This window comes from Amphiprion ocellaris, chromosome 5, assembly GCF_022539595.1.
Source record: "Amphiprion ocellaris isolate individual 3 ecotype Okinawa chromosome 5, ASM2253959v1, whole genome shotgun sequence".
NCBI classification, from domain to species: Eukaryota; Metazoa; Chordata; class Actinopteri; family Pomacentridae; genus Amphiprion; species Amphiprion ocellaris.
Genome location: NC_072770.1, coordinates 31,669,369 through 31,689,225, shown reverse-complemented (window position 1 = coordinate 31,689,225; position 19,857 = coordinate 31,669,369). Strand labels below are relative to the sequence as shown.

At 41.2% G+C, this 19,857-nt stretch overlaps 1 protein-coding gene across 3 annotated transcripts in view; it reads left to right on the top strand.

The window, feature by feature from the left end:
* Positions 1–19,857, top strand: part of tox2 (TOX high mobility group box family member 2) — a 116,554-nt gene that overhangs the window by 78,886 nt on the left and 17,811 nt on the right. For all 3 annotated transcript variants that reach the window (XM_055010763.1, XM_023276170.3, XM_023276172.3), the window contains exon 4: positions 10,389–10,676. In XM_055010763.1, the coding sequence (XP_054866738.1) occupies positions 10,389–10,676 (288 nt within the window). The remainder of the gene's footprint in view (positions 1–10,388; positions 10,677–19,857) is intronic.

Below are 19,857 nucleotides of genomic sequence, written 5' to 3'. Positions count from 1 at the left end.
TTGTCTGTTTTTTTTACATGATGGGAGTTCAAATGATATTTTATCGGTGAGCTTGATGCTGTTTCTCATCTCTATTATTTTGTAAGTCGTTGCTGGCAGTGATAACTGCGATCCCTTGGGTGTTGTAATTGTAATTAGGGAGGTGTTTGAGTGCCAACAGCAGATCTATGAGACACAGAAAAAGTAGAGGCACGTCGACGATTGATGGAAAGTTGTTTTTTTTTTTTTTTTTTTTTGTTATTCGTCGAGCAGCAAGCATATGTGATTATGATTCAGTTTATAAAACAAGTTGACACACTGAACTCATAATGGGGCCTCAGTGTTATTTTATTTATTCATCTTGTTTTTAATGAGAGATTTAGTGGTGTAAGAGCTCTACTTAACAGATTTTGATCAGATATGATGTCTGTCACGCAGTTCTGGTGCCGAAACTTCTCCAAACTGCCGTCTTTTAAATATGATTTAGTCCTCCTCTAAAGCTCCCTTGTGTCTCTCATCTTTCTCCCATATGTTTCTGATGAACCATTGTACAACATGATCCCATAGTCTTTTATGTCCAACCTTTGACAAATCTATCACCTCTTCCCTCTATGCTCTGAATTAAAGGCCCATTCCACCTTTCCAGTTTAGATGAGTAATTCTCTTGTTTGGCAGCAGCCCAAAGCCCAGCCGGCATGTCTGGAACCTCGGTGGAGCCTGATTGGTCAGGTTCAGCCGTGTGTGACTGACAGGAAGCCTGCTGATTGGGGGAGACGGTATCTTCGGATGGTTGCACTGATTAAAGCCTCGCGGCGGCGTTTTGTAAACTCCCGCCGTTCGGGGTCCCCGCACTAGCGCCCTGGCCCTGCTGGTCTGAATTACAGCTTGGTCGCATTAGTCTGATTTACAGCTTCCTCCTGCTGTTTAGATTGTAGCCGGGTACCAGAGTGGCAGTGGCAGGCTCCTCGTCCACTTCACTTCCACCTGCCCCCTCCTCTTTCCATTGATTCTCCCACTTTGTACCTCACCCTCTTGTTGTCACCCCAGTCTTCTCAATGCCTTGTCTGCTCCCCCTTTCATGCCACCTTACGTGATTTACCTCATTTACAAGCCCCCCTCTGGCTTCTTACTTTCCACCACTACTCATCTTCCTTATTCATTCTCCGGGTTACACTTTTGGCCTTACCCTTTTCTGCGTTTCTTGTAACCCATCGCCCCACTCGTCACCTCCACTCTCCCCCAAATGTCCCTCTTTACAACCTCTGACAACATCCCATTACCTTTTCCTATCCAGTGGCTCTATGTCCTGTCTCCCCACCCTCTCTCTCTCTTTCACTCCCTCACTACATCTTTTGTGAAAATGAAAACAAAGAGCGGCCTGCCAAAATATTTCTATAGCCGTTCGCTGACGAAGCAGGGAACGGAGACAAAGCAAAAAGATGTGCAGGCATATTTGTCGCGGCAGCAGAAAGATGGAAAGCTCTCTCCCTGTGGCCTTTTTACAGTCATTTGGAAACTCCCCACCTCATCCTCCTCACTCTCTCCTGGCCTGTTTAAAAGCCCTCTGTTTGAAATACTCATCTGACATGGCACGATGTATAAATGCACAGCTGTATATTTGTGTAAGGCCCTCACTCTGCCAAACTGTTGCCCCAGGTGATCAGATGAAACTAATGGCGACCTTAATGTGTTTGTGTAGGCCTTTCACCCCATTGGATACAATGACAAGAGACCGCTGTTGTGCTGGATCACACGCTAGGATAAAAGATATAAAATGAACAGTGTCGACTCAGCCTTTTCCTAATTGCAAAGATTTTTTTTTATGTCTTTAAAAAAAAAAGTACAAAGTTTTCCTCAAATTGGTTATCCTTCGTGAGTGTGGGGTAAAAAGCTATGGGCTATTAAAGAGGAAAATGTAACATTGAACCACGATTCATTAGCAAAATACTTGGTTAATTATTGATGCAATATCTTCAAGGTAAGAAAAAAGCCCAGAGCTGACATCGATCCATGTTGACTTATTTCCTCTGCTTAGAGAAAGTTGAAATGAGGTAATATCATTTCTCCTATTAAACTGGTTAAATAGCACAGAGTGGAAATGTTGGTACCAAGCCTCAGGCAAGTGGCTTTTATAGTTTTACATAAAATACATTTGTGAGTTGGTTATAACTTTCCTGTACTGCGACATGGTAGGTTAACCTCATAAGAAACAGATCTTACTTTAATGCACTTAAAACCACCAAATTGTCATTTATAGTCTATAGTCATGTTAGCCGCTCTTATTCAGTCGAGCAATTTTTTGTCTTATTTTTCATTTTAGTACAGTAATATCTGACATTGATCAAAGTTCAACAGAAGCAAACTGGAATATCACTTATTTTTAAGGTTAATTTCTATTAAAAATGTGTTTAAAATTATGCCAGATGGGTTTTCCAAAGTTACTCAAATCGAATCTTGAGTTGGACATGAATGTCTTCGCCTTCGTAATCTATCTATTCTAATAGTTGTGGAGAGATTAAAGACCTAAAATGTGAACTTCACGGTGGCTCTACGAGCTGACTGACCAATTCTGCCATCCCTGGAGGCTAGCGTGGCTAAAAGCTGCAAAACTCAGGCTCACCGGGTTGTTCCTGCTTGAAATTACCTTTGAAATTTTAGTCGTGGACATTGCTGCGGAGCTGGAGGTTCTTTCGTGGACACTTTTATGACGCATCAAGTATGACTTGCAGCGCAGCGCTCTAGTGAGAGACAGGGAGGTTCATTGACACTGGAGAGCTGTCTCCTCCACTCCCCTCCACTCACAACCAGCCTCTTATTAACAATGGCACCAAGAGTACAAGGGTCCAGATGTTAGTCTCCTGCTCCCACCAGCTGTGCCAGCCTCCGATACACAGCCTCATTGACTCTGAACCAGGGAGGCAAGACACTTAAGAACACACTGACACCACACACACACCACACACACACAGTGCAGGCAGTCTCTTACAGTAGGTTTTTGTTGAAAATACTGGGATACCTAGGAAATGTTCACAAAAGCATTCCGGAGCTATTGCACTCTGTTTCGTGCAGACAGAAAACAACGCAGATACACATCCAGCGCACAGATTAAATGACACACACAAACACACATATGCACTCTCACCAGCCACATGCACTTTACCCCCCCTCCTTCCCTCCTCTTCTCCTGGTGTAGAGTTAGCAGCAGAGTTATTTGTGGGTGACAGGATCCTAACAATTCTCAGAATAATGCACATTTGTTTGGATGACTGCGCCATCAGCGCTCCCTTTGTTATTTTGAACATTGTTAGAGTCAGTCGGTACAGATTCACCAACCCTTTTTTCTGCTGTTTTTTTTTTTTTTTTGTCCATTTACTTGTTCTTCTAACAATAATTAGTTTTGTCATTCAGAAACAGTAGCACCATTGTCCACATGCTAATAATGATTTTTGACAGTGGGCGCAGAACAGTAGATAACTGAAGAGTCATTAAAAACTAAAAAACAGTTGACTGGCTGTTGGTTTTTGGCCTTGTTGAGTTTATGTGCTGCTTCTGTGCAGTAACTCGGCGATGGCAGTGGCTGTTGTTAAGTCTTGCAGAACATGCAGCGGTGTGCCAAAGTTAAAAGGCATCCCCTCTCTGGGAGACATGGCTGCTCCCAACAGGATGAGACAGAGGGGGGACTCTGGAAATAATACTACATGTCTGCCAGAGCAACGCTGTAATTCTAGATTCATCCTGTCAGGCAATAAGTTTGATTATGGTCCTCATTTGAAATGTTGGATTCATGTCTTTCCCCTCCTCCCCTTTATTTTCTGCTCCCTCCTCTCCGTTTTTCTACTCCATCCTCCTCTCCTCTCGCTCACTCCCCCCCCACCTCCTCCTCCACCTCCACCGACAGCGGTATCAACATCGGCATCACAATCACTCTAGATGACTATTGGGAAACCTGAGCTATCTTGTGCACCCATGGTTTGTTTTCCGACCGCATTACTGGAGATCACAGTTTTCACTGACACTGTGCGGCATCTGCATATCATTACTACCACAAGGTCTTGAACTCTCTCTGAGCACAAACCACCAGAGAAAGACATGAATACTCATTCTATTCTATTGTACTCTACTCTATTCTATTCTATTCTATTCTATTCTATTCTATTCTATTCTGTTCATTCACATTACAGAGATTGTAATGTTGTGTTCCAGTTGAATGTTCAGCAATAATGATGTGGTTGTTTTAGCTGACAGCACTTCTCCATTAGTCTCCTCTCTCGCCAAAATCAAGTGTGATTAGACAGTGAGGAGGAAACAAAGACAACAAGAGAGAAGAGGGTCAGTGACACATTTTCAGTGAATCAAATTAATGAAGAAAGAGGGAAAAAGAAAAAAAAGGCGAGCAAAAGTAATGCGTTAGCCGCAGTAGGCAGCTAATCTCTGGGCACTTGCATCAGTTTGCAGCATAAAGAGAAAGCGCACGAGAAGCAGACAGAAACAGAGTTACAAGGGAGGTTGTGTTTATTATTTGATAAAGCCTCCCTTATAACCTCAGCATGTTGTGCAATAGCTCTGGCTCTCCTTCAACTCTGCGGTGTGCCACTTCAAATTAGTCGCTCGTGGAGAGGGCCTGCCCCGTCTTTGCAAAATGCATTAGTACACCACTCAAAGCCTCATACAGCCTAGGGTTAAATACAAATTATATCATTTCTGTCATCCAATCAAATCACACTGACCCCTTGACCTGCGAGATGAGTCAAATGCATAATGAAATATGACATGGCACAAAAGCTCTGATTGTAATCTGTTCTGACACGCGATCAGATGAGGATGACCTCCTGACCTTGACTGACAAGTGAGACGAGCTCTGGGAACAGGATACACGAGGGAGAAGAAGGGAAGGAAATATAAAAGAGAGGAGGGGGGGATACATGCAATCGGAAGGGCTGGTTTTAGTCAATGAGGAGGTTAGTTAGTAATCGCCTCAGTATCTGAGGTGAATGAGGCCATCTGCATCTTTGGACTTCGGACAGTTGGTGTTCACCTTAATGATTCTCTCTATTCCATCCATATTTTCCATCCCTTCCCATTGGGTTTATTTCCTTGAAAGAGTGTGCCTTTGTACCCCCCCGCCTCTTCCCACCTTCCCGTCCGGCTCGTTCACCGAACAGAAACTTGGTGGTTTGGCATCCCCCCTATCCCCACCGCTCTTTTCATGATTCCCAAACAGTAATAGTGACAGATAAATAATGCAGCTGGGCTATTTTAGAGCGAGATGAGATGACAGAGGGGTGGGAGGAGGAGGAGGGGGGAGGGATGTGGAGCAGGGACCAGGACTGTTTGGGCTTTTGCAAGGGACAGACCTGACTGGGCCAAACCTAAGAAAGGAAGAAGAAGAAAGTGGAGGTGTAGGGTGGCTGTAACTGGATCTGGTGCCCTCTCCCCCTCCATGTCTTTGGATTCTTAGACAGAAGGCTCTGTGGCGTGCTGATACCCCCCCGACATGATATTGTAGCACAAGAACAACTATGGCTTTAATTAAGCCCGAGTTGACGGAGCGAGATGGATAGATAAGGAGCGAAGAGGAGAAAGAGTATCAAAAACAGCCAGCGAAGAGCTCATGCCGTTCAGATTAGGCACTTGAAAGTAAGAATCTTTGTAGTTCGACACTGTTTACCTTTGCTGTGTTACATTAAAACAAGAGGCATGTGTACACCAGTAAACAGGATCATTCATAAATACACAGCATAATCCTCCTTCGGGAGAGCGATGGCGGAGTGAATGAAAATAGATGATGCTCGTAAATTCATCCCAAAGATAAATCTACAGTTTTCTACTCAAAGTGGACTGCGTGGAAAGGAGAGATAACAGGGCCCGACTCTGTCGCTGCGCTCCGAGTGCGAGAAGGTGTTGGAACAAAGAGTGTCGGAGGTGATGGAAGTGGCGGTGGTGTGTGGGGGATTTTAAGCATAAATCACCGCGGTGACAAAGCTCTCCAATAGGCAGATAAGTGCACATTAGTGGTGAGACAGATATGTCATCGTCTGTCTTGGAGCTGTCGGTCCCGCCCTCTCCCCGCAACAAACGTCGACTTGGGAGGACTCCAAACTCTTCGTCTGTGTGGAACACAAGGAACCGGCCTGGAAAACACAGCACTTACGCTCTTATTGTGTCACTTGATGTCTCGCTGCTACAAAATGCTCACAGTCTGTTGCCCACTTGTCAAAATGTTTGTGTAATGATGTTCCTTTTTGTTTGCTAACCAGCAAATGATACTAAGTAGAGGCGCGATTAATCATCGTTGGTGGTTACAGATTGTTGCTTCGAGAGTAATAAGTTAATAATTTAGTCCAAAATGGCAGTCCAAAAGAACCCTTAAAAATGCAGGAGTATTTGTTTTGTTGTTCTAAGTTGCTATTCAGTGAAAACTCCAGTTATTAAATTGATATCAGATTCATTCAAGTAGCTGCTTAATTGCCCAGTAGTTTCAGCTCAAAGCACACCTTCATGCCAAGTTCATGTAATGTTTCTTGTATCCTGCAAGACATGCAGCTTTTTATTGTACAGATGAATTATATTTGACAGCAGAGCCTTTTTAAAATGGTTATACAATTTAACATTAACGGCATGCTGTCCTAAATCTTGATTTCTACAGGCATCACAACAATAATCTAATAAGAAGAAGAATATACAGATAATGAGCCATTAGCCACAGTCAATATCATCTCCAGAAGGCCTTGAATACTCAGGCAGTGTTACAGAGGGAGGGAGAGATCTGTGCCAAATAAAAGACAAGCTGGAAAGCTCCCCAATCAATGTTATTTTCTCTCTCAGTCCCAGACCAACTGTCTATTCATCTGTTTCTTTCAAATGAAAGGTGTGCTGGTATGTAACACTTACAGTTGAGAGATCTGTCTCTTAATTAAAATGTTACAGCTTGTGTTTCGCTCGCTGTGCACACAGCATACTGTGTATTGGAAATAATGTTCCCTATAGTGCAGTGTATTGATCAGATGCAGAAAATAGAAGATGTTTCAGTATTGAAAATAGAATCTGGGTAATGCAGCCTTTGGTAAGAGTGTGGCCCTGACTTTTGAAAGTAAACTGATGACGAGTAGCTCATAGGGAAAAAGGAAAAAAGACAAACAAAGAGGATGCTTTTGTTTGAAAAGCCAATTCCATACGAGGAGACATGCTGGTCTATACGATCCATCAAATGCATTGCCTTTGTTTGGATTTTACTTTTAAAGGAGAAAAGAGTATACATTAGCCAGAGTGTACATGTGGTTCTGTACATGCAATCTCATTCTGAATAGAGGCATATGAATAATTTATCCTGCCACAATCCAACTGGGAACGTCCTTGGTATTTACATTTTATCATCAAGGGCACTGGATGAGCCTTCACAGCAATCTAACACATGGTACATCCTCAGTCCTTGTCCCTTTTGCACGATCAAAAAAGCAACGGATGGCACCGGGAAAATGTTTTCGGTAGCTCGGATATATATTAATACACAGAGAAAAACAAAAGATTGATGAGCGTGCGAGGTGATGACTAAGCACGGTGGTCTGCAGATTACACAGTGGTCTCCCACAGTGGGAGTGGAGCACATGATGGCTCAGAGGGGACACGCACCGGCACTCACTTCACACAATAGCGCCAATGTTTACAGCAGACAATTTAGTTTCCTTCCAACAATTATGAGGGAAATTGAATCTCAGGAAATGTTCGTTTTCTTGTCCATTAGACCAAACAATAACACTATCCCCAAAGGTTTGCAAAAACATCTGTCTTCAAAGGACAGTCCAGAAAATTAATATCAACTTGCTCGCAGGCTATGTCAGGACAAAGTAAATCAAATTGAGGCAATCGCACTTCTTTCTCCTCTTTCTTTTTTATCTGCTGGAACATTCAGGAAGATGAAAGTGTGCTTTTAATGCTGAGTGTGTCTTTACATCCTTGCTTTACAATAAAACATCGCTAACCTCCTTTTTTGTGGTAGAATTAAAGAGGGGGTGTTCTAGGTATTGTAACTTAATGAAATTCCTCTCATCTGGCTTTGTGCTTACGCCCTCAGATTGGTATTCATTTAAAAGACACTGGATACATTTTAATCCTGCTGAAGTTGTTGTGGAAAAGAGATTGTCTGCTATTATGTGTTATAGTCTCCAAAACACGAGGATTTAAAGCTGCTTTCACTTCAAAATCAGCACACACCCACATTAAGAGAAAGTTCCATTCACGTTGTTAATTTTTGATGTTGATTGAGGTTCATTTGCAGCGAAACAGTCCTATTGTTGACTTCCAAGCTGCTAAAAATGCTTAATTATCATATAAAAATCAGCTTCTTCTTTATATATTTTTAAAAACTCTCTAATATATACCCTCAAAAATGGCAGAATAGGCCTTTGCACACACCTTCATTTTAAAACAGGGTTGAAAGAAACAAGAAAAAATGTACCCTGTATCCTTTGTCCTTTCTTCCATCTCCCCATGCCCCTTATTTTCTAAAAGTATCTGTTTGAGAGATAAATGACCACTCTGCTGCCGAGGATGACAGCCTACACAAAGATGATATTGAATTGATTTCAGAAATGTTGCAGAACTGACTGTTTGATGTATACTGCTAGACATGAATCATAAAAATTCTATTAAAAAACCCTTGAATGGCTGACACCAGAATATTATTTGTGATGATTAATTTGACTCAGTCATTACAATGGGAGTCAAGTTGGATCGTCTCAGACAAAATTGCTTTTCATTCCCCGTTGAATTTCCCTGCTATTTTTCTTTTCTTCTTGCTCTGTGCACAACTCTGATCTGATTGGACTTACTGTGTTAGTGTGACAGCACACAAATACAGAGACTGTTGGTCTTCTTTATTACCAATCGCTGAGCATCGCTTTTTTGTTCCAAAATGAGCCGTTCAACATTTGAAACAAAATTATACCTATTCTACCACAATGACAGATCAGAATTTAAACAGTTTACAAAGCTTTTTAATGGGATTTCTCAGTTGACAAAATCTTAACAGAATAATATTTATTCAGGCTATTTTTGGCAGTGTTTTCCACCCAAACATTTACATTATTTTTGAATTAATCCTTCTAACACCATGATGTCTATGTTTATTAATGAGTCCTCTGATACGCCACAGTGTTACATGATAACAGTCAAAGCACTAAAGCTGTGGTCAGATTATTCCAGGATAACTCAAGTTTTGCATCTTTTTAACCAATCAAGCAAATGTTAGTTAGTTCAGCTGCTGGTGAGGGGTTCTCTGCCAAATAAACGCTAGAATCCTCAGCAAGCGGATGAGCATCAATGCGTGTCATTATTTTATGCCTTTTGAACAAATAACACATAATACATTTAGGATTCAAACATCTCCCTCTAAAACTGAGGTTGACTTTCCATGTAAGTCTTGTTAGATATTTTCCATTTTCCACTACTAAAGGTTTACTTTGATGTTTTAGTAAACAAAAAGAACACATTTTCCAACAGTTTTGGTGTTGTGAATGACTATAACAAATCCTGCACGCTTTGTTGTTGCACTTGGGGGACAAGACATTCTGCCATTGTTGTCCGATTGAGCCCAAACTGACCACTAATCCAAGACTAAACTGGTTTCTGCAGGAGCTTTTGTTCACTGTTTGGGGAGCACACAACGAAATTTGAAATCTGGCAGTTCTCTGAAGTGCACATTGGGAGCTGGTAGTTGGCTTTTTCACGTGCACTTTATGTACACAGGCTTGTATGTTTGACTTCTCAGTAAAGAGCAATGCATTTTGGTATAATTCAGCTGCATTGGAGAGCTTAAACTACCGTTCACAAGTTTGAGGTCACTTAGAAATGTCCTTGTTTTTGAAAGAAAGGCAAATTTTTTCAATAAAGACAACATTAAATTAATCAGAAATACAGTCTACACATTGTTAATGTGGTAAATGATTATTCTAGCTGGAAATTTTTAATGGAATATCTCCATAGGGGTACAGAGGAACATTTCCAGCAACCATCACTCCTGTGTTCTAATGCTACATTGTGTTAGCTAATGGTGTTGAAAGGCTCATTGATGATTAGAAACCACTTGTGCAATTATGCTGAATAAAAGTGTGAGTTTTCATGGAAAACATGAAATTGCCTGGGTGACACCAGACTTTTGAGCAGTAGTGTATATCCACCTGATTTGCTCCAGCCAGCTTTGCAGGAAATCCGTACGGTCTTAAATGCACTTTTGGAGTTAATTGCACCTACAATAACTGTGCCCACTTTGCATCTTCTACTAGAAACTGAACGTCTGCATTCACAACATGTATGTAATAGTGTCTTTTAGAAATTTAGCTTCAGGTCAAAGTGTTTATACCACTTTTCCTGACCTAATCTCTTTTCATTTTTGTGCCTGTCCCTCCGCTCAGAACTACACAGGTCAGACAGGCGGCGGCGGAGGAGGCAGCGGCGGCGGCGGCGGCGGCACCTCCAGTGGAAACGGGGACGAGGACTACGAGATCCCCCCCATCACTCCGCCGAACCACCCCGAGCCTCCTCTCCTTCACCTGATGGAGCACGACTCTACGGGCTACCTCTGTCACTCGCTGCCACACAATGGCCTCATCAACCCGTACTCCTACCCAGAGCTGCCCACACTCATGATGTCGAACATGCTGGCACAGGACAGCCACCTTGTCTCCAGCCAAATGCCCTCGGTGAGTAGCGCTACGTGGACTGAAGCATCCCATGGGGGCCCGAGCGGCAGATAACTAACATTTAAAGAGACAACATTTTCAGTCAATTTAAGCTTCTAATTACAGAAAAAATATATATTTATGCTTCAGGGGAGTAAGTGTTGGTTTTAAATGAAACCTTTTGGATTTGGAGGTGTAATTTGGTCAACTACAATGGCTTAAACTTTAAAGAAGAGCTCATTTTATTGTCTGTAGTAACCTGGAGGACATGAGGACAAACTGTTAACCTTTACATAACCACAAACAAACACTAGATTGAAGCAAAAGAAGAGTACAATCAATGCTCCACTTCAGGGTACATTTCTGGAGCACCTGAGAGGTTGAACAAATGTAACTTTTTACAGTAATTTAGCAAAATTTGTAATTAAAAAATCATGCTACATTACATTTAGCATGATTGAGGCATGCTTTATATATGCAAACCATGTACAACTGCCAGCTTTTTAATACAGAACGAGAACCTTTGTAGATAAATGCAGTTTTCAAGAGACTGTAACTAAGTGGAGGAACGGGATGATTGTTCAACGGTTGCCGTGTCAGCTCTAATGCATGGAGCAAAGGATTGTGGGAAATCCATCAGCATCATATCTGCATCGACAGCATGCATCGGTCAATCTGTCAGGCCTTCAAACATGAATACAAGCTGATTACTCCCTCAGCTCCTCGCACAACTGCACCTCTACAAATTAGCATCTCCGAACCATAATTGCATTCATGAGAACTGCTGGAAATGGAGCAGATTTCTATCACAACAAATGATCTATGGAAAGCTGCATACATAGACCATATGTACAAGCAAATGGTATCTATTTAGATGTAATTTCTTATAGTATACTGCACCTATAGCACTAAATGTGTAATGTATTTTCAAATTTGAAGTTGACATTAATTATTTGTTTCCTACTCTGCAACAAAAATCTAAATATCGTACTAAAAGTGTTGCTTTTATGTAGCATTTATGTGAGATAGTATTATATCTACATGCATCCCTTTGAAAATATGATGATCTTTATTGACTGAAAGAATAGTAAACAATGTTAACATATACATTTTTTGCATTCAAGGTTTGAAGGTCAAGTCATAACTTATTTGATATTGACTTTGATATCATAAACAGATACAGAAATAGTTAGACTTGACAGATGTGCCTTTCTGCTAATTCAATAAATTACCAGCAGCAGGTCAGATTATAGTTGCTTCCTTTGTCTCTAACGTCACAGAAGCCACCGGTACGTTTTGTGTATGTTAATAAAAAGATAACAGTGTGTGTTATATACAGCGTGCACTTAATACATACAGATACATATCAAGGTCGAGCATAATGTTCATCATAAACAGAAGCGATAAAGACGAACAACAGTCAGCACAGAGTCAAAATATGGCTCGATAAAGATCTGAAATATAAACACACTATGCATTATATGTAATGTTGGAATATTCCCCGAGGTATTGAATTCATGTGTCATTTATCTTCATATTCATTTCACATTTTGGTCATGACCTTTAGTGTGGAGACAGTGGTTGATTGGCCGGTCTTCCACTCGGCAGCCGGGGTATTTGTTACTGCTACAGAGGGCCACACTGTGCTTTTAACAGACTGAATACTGCAGGCTGTGTGATAAAAATGCATGAGATTTTAAATGTTCAGCTCACACGTAATCAACATATATTTAAAACACACATAGTTCAAACGCTAACTCCTGATGATTGTTATTCTGAGAAGCCTATAGGGGTTTAAAGGACACAAAGAGGAGTGCCACACAAATCGTAAAGGCTATGTATCGTCTACATTAAGTTTACATTAAATGTAGCACATAATGACAGAAAATGAGAAATTAAAGCATCAAATTTGAAACAGTTGGTGGATCTTTGTCTGTAAACCTCTTGAATCTTTCTAACTGAAGCTCCTTAAACATATATAGGAGACCTTTTCAGGGCTGTACTTCAAAAGCAGCATATAAAGCGAACTCAGAAATTTCTAAATCAAATAGTCCGCCTGGCAAAACTACCAAACCGTAGCAGAGGTTCATTTGTGCTGAGAACGGAGTGTCTATTAAATTGGTGCCTCACCTTGACACAGTCTGTTGAGCAGAGTAATTAAGCAAACTCTGCAGTTCAAACACGAGATGCTGAATACCTCACTTGACACAGATAGATAAATAATGAGGGTTAATTCCAATTTTAGACTGTTTTGGTTGTTAAAAGACACAGTGTACAATGCGGCGGCCGCTGCTGTTGACATTGTATTGTGTGTGCGTGTGTGTGTCCAAGTGTGTCTATGTGTTTTTGTGTCTTCACTATAAACAATATCTCTGCTGTTGAAATGGATCTACTACATCTGGAGGTCAGGCCTTATATTCAATCTTGAGCACATTGAAAAAAAAATCCATTAGGGTTCATCTTTCCTGCATCAGCCATTCTATTGTGGTGCTGCAGTGAGATCTGTTTTCATCAGGCAGATTCAATACGTGAGCTGGGCAATGAAAAGAGTGCAATAGAGTTGGATGAAGCAAGGAGGGGTGAGGATGGAGAGAGAGAGGAGAGAGAGAGAGAGAGAGCATTGTGAGGAGGAAAGCAAGAAGAAATTGTAAAGAGGAAAAAGGTAGCTCTCATTCTAAATGAGCATATACCTCCAGTTTTCTGTACCTCCTGGATTTCATTATTAGATATTTTAGAGATAATTCAGTTGAGTGAAATAAGGTTATTCTGTCTCAACAAAAGGCTGAGAGCTCCTGGTTTTTAAATGTGTGCCTACGTGATTCAAGTATGAGGACATTTGAAAGTACTCCAATGCAGGTGCAACAATATAAACATAAAATAAATAGGGCGATTATATAACAAAAAGGATTTAGAGTAGAGCAGCGTTACAGCAGCAGTTGATCATAGGCAGGGAGCAGAACAGATAGGGTGCGTTTGGTTTTGTTGCACCGGGCTGAACGACAGGACTAAATGGTGTTTAGATTTACATCAATCAGGGCATTGACCAGCCAATCATAGGTAGGGGGAACTAATGTTCGCACAAATGAAGAGTAGGGGATACGACTGGAGCTTTATTATACTTGTCTTACTGTCAGCAAATTCCATTAAAGTGTGTGTTTCTGGCTTCCCCGTAAATCTTTAACAATGCCTCACGTGGCTTCATTAATTAAAAAATCAGCTCAACACAGCTGTACGCTGACGGTAGTTTTGTTTAGCAAAACAGGACAAAACGGTGAACTTGTTGGGCGTTTCAGCAGCAGACTAACACATATCTGGTTCCCAGCAGCAGCAGGATGTAGAATCAACACAGCTCAGGTTCATGGAGCATGTTAATTAGAGTATCGGCTGATTTAATAGTTTCTGGACAGCAGTGGAGGTCTATTATATGGGACTAATTCATAATCTGCAGATGAATTTGTTGTTACTTCTTTAAAGGGAGGAACTGGAATATCTTTGTGCTTTTTTTTCCTGGCATTTTGAACCTGTTAACTTGGATTTTGAGAAACTGGGTGATAATTTCAGTCAAAATAATGAAGCTACCAATTAAGATTTTAACCCACAGAAGTTGCTTTTTTCTCTCTCCCTTCTCTAATTTTGTAAAGAGACCATTTTCAATTCATATTTCCTTTATTTTTCTATTTTTTTTTAAAACTGATGCTTATTGTGTTGTGGTCTGAAGCCCCTCCTGGCCAAACCTGATATCTTTCAGCGAGTTCTTTTCTCCGATGCTCTGATGCACTTGGCAGGGCCTCTCTCTCTCTGCCTCTCTCTGTTAATGCCCCCACTGTCATAGCATCTACAAGTTCCAAAACACATTAGACATTTAATAGCCTTGCTCAGGTTGCATTGATCTTATCAATACACCCCAGAACAGATACACATCTCGGCTGCTACTATTGAATAATTTCTGGTCTCACAAGGAAAGTGGCCTCATTGTTGTCTATTCCATCTTCATTTACAACTCGAATTTGCCTAAAGCCACGCAGTTTAATTACCGGCTGGGTGGATGTATTTATTTAAGCCTCACACCTATACTGTGACGACTACATCTGCAGTCTGTTTGAACGGAAAAGCTTCATATTCAATTATGATATATTTAAAATGCCTCTCAAATTCATATGACCTGTGCCTGCAACTGGAATAAATTATCTTTGATTTAGTTTTTTTTTCATATTCCTCAATGGTGCATGCAGTATTAGCTATCATCAAACTGGCTGGAGTGTGATGTTTTGAATATGTAACAGATGATGAATGTATAATCAGCTAGGGGATGCTATGCATAACAGCAATGTGTTAGGAGAGAGAGCTATATCAAGGAGCCGCCTTAGCTCCATCAAACACCCAGGTATTATCTCATTTGTTATTTTTCCCGAATACAAGACGCGAATCTGCTTGAATGAGGGTCAGTTCGTTTGTAATGAGGCACCCTAAAGATCTGCCTGCTGCATTCATATTCAAATTCATCTTTCTAATTTCTTTTGTTGCAACGTTTGAATGTGAGAATTTCCTCACAAGCGCTTTATCTTTAGTTGTTGAGGTTAATTATCAAGTATTAATCCCACCCCGATTGTCATGCTAAGTTGGGTGGAAGCCTTGTTTTCTTTTCTTTCTTTATTTTTCCTCACAAGGTATTAAGTGCTGCTGGCAGGTGCTCGCTCTCCAAGCCTGTGTGAATGAAATATGAGCTGCAATGTCAACTGAACTTGTCACAGACAAGCTGGGATGAATTAATGATAAGAGAGCAGAGGTGTGTTTTAATGTGTTCTCTCTCTGATGGAAGGTCTCAGCAAACCTATTATCGCATACTGTACACCTGCTGGTTTTTGTATAAACACGGAACAGAAAAAGGTGGATTAGAGATACGATGATGCATTTATAGAGAAAATCCCGGCCCTATTTTTAAGTTTAAGGAATGAATTTGTCAACCAACCCGCAATCAAATGACTTTTCAGGCATGCTGTAATTAAATGTGTTTAGACTTTTCCAGCAGGGATGTTAAAATTGTCTTACCTCTGCCTTTAAAGACTTTCTGCTCCTTGAGGCTTTGCTTTATTCTACACTTTTTATTCAGATGATGAAAACCTATTTCTCCTTTGAAAGACCTTCATTTTTAGTCATTTTTTAAAGGGATTAGAGCGTCTGCAGAAAATGATGGAATGTCTGTCGCTTTTCACTACAGTTCAACAAGCCCAGTGATAGAATGGGACTTATATTAGTTATTCCAATGTTGATTCAGGCATAGATGATTCTGAATGATCAATGCCTGCAGCGGAACAAAAATCACTTGCTTGTTTGATGGCCTCTTGAAATATACAAGAAAAGGGAATGCTGTTCTTTAAACTGCTTCCCTTTTTTGTGATTATTTATTTTCAAATTGTCCCTTAGGCTAATGTTCCATTTTGGCATTTCACACCTCCCTCTCCCATAAATGAACCATCACAGCCATAAATCACCGGACAAACAGAGACTTGTGCAAACCCTGAAAGGTTCAAAGATTTATGTAACACATTCATGTTTTCCACTTCCTCATTTTAGTACTCCACTGGTAAAGCCTAGCTAATAAAAGGTCCTATTAATATTTCCTGTTGCTTAGCAACGGCAGGCAGCAAGTAATAGCATTCTGTGGAAAAATAGATGACCGATAAGGAAAAATTCAATTCTTTTCTCATCTCCTGGGAGAAAGTGCCTTATTTCTCTGGCAATGTGATATGAAACTGTAGTTGTATATTAAGAAATATCTTAAAAGAAATATAGGTTATTTTCCAATTTCACCATTTTGGAGGGATTTTTATTGCAGGCTGGAATGGCAGCTCATCTTTTCTCCCCACGCTGATAAAGTCAATTAACCTACCAGATTAAGCTAATCAGAGGATAAGGTGCCGACTTCATTTCTTTTGTTTTAATCAAAAATTCTAAAGAGATGGTGTTAAATAACACTGGCACCAAACTTTAAAAGGATCAGTTGTGTGGGACAAATTGCATTTCATTTATATTGCAGGTGTAATTTAAACTTGTTTTGCACAAACACAGGCCAGCTTCTATGGAACGCTACGCAAAACCTCTTCTAATAACACTGCTTATCACCGTGATCACCGGTAATAGAAGAGGATCTCCACAGTGACAATTTTCAATTTAGATAATTCATCACCTCATATTTCAAAAACAACGGAGTAAAATAAGTGTTATCACACGCATGTTGTCAGCGTCCTCCTCCATACTGTAGATGCGATCACCGGGTGCCATTCAAGCAAAGAACAGAAGCTAAAGAAACAAACGCAGATTCAGCTGCAGCAGATAGCAGGTGTTATGAAGCAGATACAAAGATAAGGGATTTCATATTACACTTAGCCACGTGCCCCTGCTGAGATTTATCATGCCATGAAATCGTGTCCATATTGCACTGTGCCCTATCTCAACCATCCATCAGCTCATTGTGCTTTCAGCACCAGGAATATTCAGCCCTGGTGGCAGTGGAGAGCCATCCCATGTCATCTCACTCTGGGATGCCTCCCCCTGCTGTGCCGCCCATCGCCAGCTTCATATCACCGTCCCTCTCTCTGTTAATGTGCAGGAGTGGCTTGAGCCGGGGTGATTAAAACACTTGTATTGACATAATACAGTTCATAGATGGAGAGATCTAAGATGCAGGCTGCGTTCAGGGGCAGCAGCCTTCTTCGATCCTGTCAACACAAACTATGAAGTGTTGGCACAGCTTGCAGTATTGAAATAGAGGGAAAATATGGGCCAAAATGTCACCAAGTGTGGCATCTGTGCAGAAACTAGCGCTCATTAACACCGATCCCCATTACCAGAAGTGTATTCTGAGTTGCCTTTACAAAAGGTCTTAACTGACCGTCCACTTCAGTGTTCGGAGTCGTCTTGAACCAGTTTTTTTGGATGCGTGGGAACATTATTCCTCTTGAAATCTTGGGTATTTTTTTTGCACTCACATTGAACCGTGTGATCACAGTTGGTAAAAACTAGTCTGAAGATACTTCAGAGCTTGAGAACAAGGTGAAGATGGCCTCTTCGGATTTTGCACGCATTTAAATAACCTTGGCGTGACCTCCGCTTGCATAGCACAGACAATACTGTATGTGCTTTTTCTTAACATTTCTGTGCTCTTTGTTGTTTTTGTGTTCATTATTTCTGCATGTTCTTGTTGTTGTGCAAGCATGGGCGCACACACACACGCACACACACACACGCACACACGCACACAAAGTGCATTTGACACGGCAGTCAGGAGTCTCATTAGTGGGAGCAGAGGAGCCTTGCCTTCTGCTGTCAAGAGTGTTGTCCCTGCCGCTCCTCACAACCGTCTCCTACATGTCATGTCAGGCAAGGCTCTGATTCTCCGACGCTGTGCTTTGTGAGGTGAGCTCAGAGACACGCCCGGGCTGAGAGGGAGCAAGAGAAGAGGAGAAAGAGACAGAACAAGAGAGAGAGAGAGAGAATAAGAAAAGGCTGAGGAACAAGAAAGAGAACTGGATGGGGTGGGGAGAAAAATGGAGAGGAAAAGAGACGGAGAAACTAAAAGCAAAGGAGGTTCTAACATTAGCAGTAATGAGGAACATGGAGGATGGTGCCGAGGGGGACATCATGACATTACTATCTGCAAATCAACCACTGCCTTGTTGCCGCTGCAGATTCGCTGTGAGAGACGTTCAGGGTGGTACTGTACTTTTCAAGCCGACAGTCAATCACAGCCGGAAACGTCAGCGCCTTTGCAAGTGCTTACAGCTGTACTTTCTTTTGTGATTATTATAAAATTAATATGAGAAAAATACAATATCCACCCAAAGGGACAACAACATAAAAGTTGATCTCTCCCTTTTTACTTTTTCTCATGACTTCACTTTGGTTTTGCTGTTTTAAACTTTATCTTTATGGCACGACTTAAAAGCCATTCCTGTATATTATGAAAATATCAAATGTGTTGGTATGGACTGTTCTTGGCTTTGAGAGATTTTGAGGCGAAATGCATTTCAACAGTGTGGCTGCTTAAGACGTCCTCGGAATAAATTGCTTTCTTTCTCTTGTAAAGTTTGCGTTGAAACCCACAATTATTTCCTTGTACTGCTAGTTTATGAGGTATTGCTGTTTTTCCTGCCAGTTTAATTACATGATCACGGTTCAGCGCAGGAGGTGCAAGAGCAAGTATTTTATTTGATTTTTTTTTTTCCCTTTTCACTCGCATGTAATTGGAACGATTGAAAGTGACCTTAGAGTGTCTTGTTTTGGCAACATGCAGCTATTGCCAAGATAATAAATAAAATGAGGTTTTAATAGTGTGTTGCTAAATACAGTTGGCTGCTAGTACACCTGGAGCAGAGCATCAGATTGCATTTAAATCAAAGTCACCTTCCATTGTTGTATCATATATAATAAGAATACTTTAAAAAAAACGCAACCAATTAAGCTCCAACGAATCCTTAAAACGCTTGTGTTTCTCTTTTCGTGAACATCCGCTGCCCATCATATCTCCTTACTTAGCATCTGTCTGATGTCACAAGAAGGCAGATACAGCGTTTTGCCTTTGCTTTCATACTTAAGTAGCGTATGATTCATGAATCCACTCTCTTATTAATTCTCCTCAGCTTGTGTAAATGACCCTCCTGGGTATATATAAGCTTGATAAACCAAAGACGTGGATGAAGGGAGAGAGAAAAGAGGGAGAGACAGAGGGGGTGACAGAGAGCGAGCGAGGAGGAGGCGGGAGGGGATGGGAGGCTCGGAGGCTCTTTGAGGAACAGAGTTGTTAGCGCTTTGCCCTCAGGGTGAATGAGAAGTAGCTTTGAGGGCTGCGAGACCCAGGGTTGGCTCCCCACCTAAAGGCCTGTTTACCACCTTGTTGCGCGGCGGCTGTGCTTTTGAAGGATCAGTCTCGAACGCGCCTCTAATTAAAGCTGTCATGGCTGGGTGCCTGCAGGGATAATGTTCTATTATTATAGTCATTTGTTTCAATTAAACGCTGGCTGATTTTACAATAGCAGCCGTGAACCTGTGTGAGTGAGCCATCACTCTAAACAAGATGGCTCCAGTCAAGCAGGGAGTGAGGAGAGGAAAGTCTCAGGACTCGCGGAGGCATTGATCACGCTTTGTTCAGACAAGGCATTTCCAAAGCGTCTGGTAATGCTGATTAAAACGAATCCGCAGGTGG